The sequence below is a fragment of the Cystoisospora suis genome (assembly GCF_002600585.1).
Source record: "Cystoisospora suis strain Wien I chromosome Unknown contig_5166, whole genome shotgun sequence".
NCBI lineage: Eukaryota > Apicomplexa > Conoidasida > Eucoccidiorida > Sarcocystidae > Cystoisospora > Cystoisospora suis.
Window position 1 is genome coordinate 1,362 of NW_027157958.1, and position 5,244 is coordinate 6,605.

General features: G+C 49.6%; 2 protein-coding genes across 2 annotated transcripts; one reads left to right on the forward strand and one right to left on the reverse strand.

Moving 5' to 3' along the window:
• Positions 1–1,737: 1,737 nt before the first annotated feature.
• On the reverse strand, positions 1,738–2,886 carry CSUI_008951 (uncharacterized protein). Its single transcript, XM_068069070.1, has one exon. The coding sequence runs from the start codon at positions 2,065–2,067 to the stop codon at positions 1,807–1,809; it is 261 nt and encodes an 86-aa protein (XP_067918953.1). The 5' UTR covers positions 2,068–2,886; the 3' UTR covers positions 1,738–1,806.
• A 287-nt stretch (positions 2,887–3,173) lies between these two features.
• CSUI_008952 (microneme protein mic4) lies at positions 3,174–5,240 on the forward strand. Its single transcript, XM_068069071.1, has one exon. The coding sequence runs from the start codon at positions 3,229–3,231 to the stop codon at positions 4,831–4,833; it is 1,605 nt and encodes a 534-aa protein (XP_067918954.1). The 5' UTR covers positions 3,174–3,228; the 3' UTR covers positions 4,834–5,240.
• Positions 5,241–5,244: the final 4 nt, after the last annotated feature.

The window sequence follows — 5,244 nt, forward strand, 5'->3', positions numbered from 1 at the left end:
CTCATTTTGCGGAGACCAGGGTAAGGAATACTTCACAAACGCATTGGGCTCTGGGCTGATGATTCTAAGAGAAACAATGAAGTGAGGAGAATTTCTGAGCAGCAAATGAAGATGAGAGGCAATTTCTTTCAAAGAGATATGAATTTGTCTGCTACAGGCTTCTGGAGCACCCAACTTAGGTATGTACATGTATGTGTGTATGGTGTGTATGAAACAACGTGCATGGGCAAAATGCCCCCAGCACAGACGTCAGTCGTTTGAGTTACTAGCATGGTGTCCGTCGGCTACGGGGAGCGCTAAAGAGATACCGACTGAGTCATACATACTTCAGAACTTCTACACATCTATGGTGTATGTACAAAGATAGGACGGCGTATGACCGAACGTCTACATGTTGATGAAGTGTATTTTCCACTCGGCCAACGCCACAGAGATAGAAACAGGGACCCACACCTGTCACGTGGCTTGCAACACGTATAAAGCGTCCATTCATACACATACACATAGCATACCCAACTTGGGAACCGGCGCCTGCCGCCACAGGCGTGCCGTTCCTGTCATCATTGTTATGCTGATGCGACTGCCTGTATCTGGGTGTTCCAGCTCTATACGTACGTACATATGTATCTCGTGTTTCCACTGGTAGTGGGGTTTTCCCTTGCGCTCAGGAGTATCCTCTCCTGTACAACCACGAGTGGCAACCATGAATAACTGTCACCACGAGTGTACAATCATAATTAGCTGTCACCGATCACAATTCCTCGTCTCCACGGTCCCCCCTTCTGTTCTATTTAGTGCGTGGCGTAGGGACATTCTACTCCGAGCCATGCGTACATGGGAATATACACATGTGTTGTATTCATGAACTTGCATTCTTGTATTTCTTCAAGAGGTGTCTTAGTGCTTTTTCCTGGGGAGATTCCTTCTTTGTGGGTGTAGCCGGATGCGCTGTCCCTATCTATAAACTCTCCATACACGTCTTGTCGTCGACTTTACTAGTCCTGAAGATGCGAACACCTCCGTGACAGCATGTTGCCTTCTGTTTTCTCCCTTCGTTTCTTCTGCCTTAGTGTCCGCTCATAGCCTCTACCCTTGGGACTCGAAAGAGCTTTCACTGATTGTATTTATGAAACGTGATTAGTTCACCTAGCCAACACGATCCGGTTGTTTGGGAATAGACTCCCTTTCAGAGAGTGAAGTTAGTCAATCTTACGAGCTATGATGTACGAGAGCACAGGACGCGCCTGTGGACTGGTTCGGACACATCATTGCTGACAGTAAGATTAGAAATAGACACTGTCATCGTCTCCACTTCATCTGAAGACCAACAACTGCGACGCTTGTTCCTTGCTGGTCAAGAACCATTCTTAGTAGTAGGCTGTCTCTAGCTATCATCTAGCGAGAAACAGACTAACCACACCAGCGTTCTCCGTTTTTTTTTTCAACCGCTTATGCGCAGCCGAATGATCCCTACGATACATACTTACACACGTACTGTACCTCTGCACAAGGTGCTCTATACGAATATACAGGGTACAGGTTTAGGAGATATCTGGCATGAGTGCATCGCGTAAGAACGTAGCTGTACCTCCACAGGTGTATGGCTCGCGTTGAGGATTGTCCGTGTAGATAGATGCTATGGATGAGGACCGAACTCTAAGGGAGGAGGGGGTAAGAAACAGAGAACAGCATCCGTGATGCAGGTTGTCTTTGTCTGTATAGCAAAAAAGCCGTTACCTCCGAGGTTCGACATATATAGGAAAAAAACATGAACAGCGTACGACTACGTTCCCAACCACGACTTGATCAAGTGATGACATGCATGCGAAAAAGAAAATCTGTTAATACAAGAAACTCAGCGGGTCTTAGTGTGACACCCACCGGACTGCCCGTGACTATGGAAAGATGCCGACAAGGCTGCTGAAGAGGAGGTATCTGTACACTTTCTCTCAAAAGACCCAGCAAAGACATTAGAAAGCGTGGATTACCCCTTTCTTCGGAAGCAGTCGCACCTGAATGGAGAGGAGGAACGCAGCTGCAAGACTGTTCTCCTGACACCTCACGCATTACTTCGCGCGCCTTTACGTAGAATGGGCCGACGGCACCAGAGAATCGGCCCTCGTGTATATGTATTCATGAGTATCTACCTGCCCGCGAGTCCCTATTGTCCTGAAGACCTTACAGCCCAATCAGGACGGAGAAAAGACACCGAAAAAAAAAGGAAGTGGGCAAAAATGACAAAGTACAGCCGTGGCACTTCTTTCTCCCGTATGAGAGCGACTAGTATCATGTTACAGTGGATAATACGTAGCTGTTGCTCTTCTGCATCTGTGCGGCACCGCATGAAAGTGAACGACAAAGTGGAGATGAGTGTGGCTCCTTATGTTACCTATCATTGAAAGAAGGGAAGAAGCAAGACCGAGGGTAAGAGTAGAAGAAACGGTAAGGGACAACGAAGAGGGGCGGCCTCTCAAGGGACCGTACCTACCGCGCTCTCAACGGACCGTACCTACCGCGCTCTCCCTCTTTGGAGAGGGCGCGTTTCCGGCGCCCGGGGAAGCGACAAGCTCCGGAGAACCTCGACTCCAGCCTGCGGAAAAAAATAGAGTAACCGCTCTTGTCACACACCTGGAAGTCTGCCCGCTTACCTGACCATGCAAAAAGAAACCAGCAAAATCTAAAGGCTTCTCTTGGATGGCGCTGATAAGGACGACGAGAAACGGATTTTTGCAGGTTCAGGTTCCCGAGTCAACCCCGAACCCTACACCCAACATGACCAGGCCCTAATCGACGGTCAGCTCTCCCGAGCTACAGCAGAGTAGCCTAGCGATGGTTAGTAACGGTGAATAGGGAAGGAGAAACCGATGCTGGCACTGCCGCGGGTCTCCAGGAAAGCAGGAGTTTTGTTTCTAAGAGATGCCTGGGGCGTCCTTAGGGATTAAGGGCACGAACAGAGAGGAGGGCCGGCAACCCGTTGTATCGAGCGTAAGCAACTAACTGCGGGCTAACTGGGCCTGCACACACTGATGACGCCGAACTAGCTGTGTAGCTAACTCGCCGCTAGAGGTTGCCGCCGCGCCATTACAGAGCCGTTCCTCTGAAGACAGAGACGAGGATGCTAACCTGCAATGAGCGGCCCCGGAGCCCGGGAATCGTACCTCAGTTCTTCCTTTCCCTCATTATCCTCCTTGTTTCCTTTTTTCATCAGTCAGAGTTTGTGGCGGCAGGATGAAGCGCCATTACATCTCTGTGTTCCTCTCTTACTTCACGACACTTTCCTTTCTTTTACTGAGTGTTGACAATTCCACGGTGTATGGCTTCCGCGCTAGGAGGCTTGAAAGTTTGTCGGGGCAGCCAGCGGGAGATCGGACGTGGCGTCGAGAAACTGATGATGGCGGTATGCGTTCCGCACGAAAGCAGGAAGATTCTGTTGGAAATCATGATTCATCATTGTCTGGCCCCGCAGATCATTCCTCTTTCGTCACTGTCTCCGAGGAGAGGTGCTTTTGGCCTGACATGAAGTCAGAGAGTAGTCTCCTTCGTCAAGGGGTGATAGACGACTCGTCTCTTTATCAGCGACTGGCAGGCTGTCAGAGGTGGTGCCTCGACACCTCGGAGTGCACGCACGCTACGTATGACAGGTCGACGAAGTTTTGTTATCTCAGAACTGGCTACAGTCCAAGACTTTCGTCAAGCGATGGACTCTTCACTTTCACCAAGGAGTGTGCAATACCTGACGACAGTGACCTGTATTCCTCCGTTAGTGGAGAGCAGAGTTCCTCTGGAGACGATGATCTTATAGAGCAGCTCGTGTCGCAGCTAGGTGATTGCTTCAGACCGAAAGACACTGGCTCGTGGTCTTCTAACATAAAGGAGCAGGCCATATATGAAGGGGATTCACCGCTGCTGTCGATGAAAGCTTGCCAGGACGTGTGTCGCTCTACGGAGGGATGCACGCATTTCACCTACGACAGCGACTCGAAGGTCTGTTATGTTAAGGAAGGGACGCCTAACTGGGAAGACCGCCAGAATGGCATGTCGGCCACCCGCGATTGTGGAGGCGACCTCGGTTCTTTGTTAGGTTCTGCTTCTTCGTCAGAAGGAAGTGAGGAGAATTCTTCTGAAAGCGAGGAACAGTGCATGTATACTTTGACGACGTCTGAGAATCCGAAGATCATCTCGGGAGTTAGAAAGGAGGGTCTCGGAAGTTGCTACAGCTGGTGCAGGGAGAAGCCCAATTGTACACACTTCACATACACGGAGGATACACGAATGTGCGAGCTGAGGTCGGGAGAGAAGGTGACGTTCTCTCCGAGTAGAAAGAAAACGCTCATCATGAGAGGCTGTAGGGTCCCCGGTGTGGAGGACTCCGGTGAGCTTTCAAAGGCACCAGAGTGTGAGAAAAAAGACATTGGCTCGACTACTGCCGAATTAAAAGTGGTAGATGCGAGCTCGTTTGAAATCTGCCAGGATTTGTGCTTCGGAACAGACGAATGCACACACGTTACTTTCAATAGTGACTCGAAGAAGTGTTTCATCAAAGGTGGCAATCCCCAGTGGAGAGAGTACAAAAACGACTTCTCCTTCACTGTCGAGTGTTACGCGCGGGCATCTTGCTTTATAGCGCGCGTTGGTTCGCTGGCAAGCATGATCACACATGAAACAAGGCAGTCGACAAAAGACTGCCAAGATTTGTGCAAGTCGCTTAGTGATTGCACGCACTTTACTTATAACCGGAGTACGAAGTTGTGTTTCGTCAAGTCAGGCCAGCCGAACTGGAGAGTTTATCATGATGACATGTCTGCCACTCGGGACTGTGAATTGCCTCAGTGAACCTGAGTAAGTGTGCACAAGGCTATAGTGTGCTCCGTAAGAAAGGCGAAGAAAACGACAAAGACGGATCAACAGGAGGAGAAGACGCTCTGCTGTGTATTTTGCTTCCGATCCTCGTCGTTCATTCTTCTTTTTCTGCCCTTCACTACCAGTGTTCATGGTCCATTACTAGTGAAAGAAAAAAGGTACAGGCGTGCTTAGCAAAGACAGCGAGACCTTATGGCTCTCTGTAAGGAGTCTTTTCGTGTGGAGGGTGAAGAACAACAACCCGTTTTTTCCCCTGCTTCTCAAGTACTCTCACCGTCATCAGTCATTCTCATGCGATGACCGGTGAATCCCTGTGCTTCGTCCGCGAGAACATTGCCGTCTGTGTGTGTATATGTCTTTCCGATGAAAGGCATACAGTCTTTT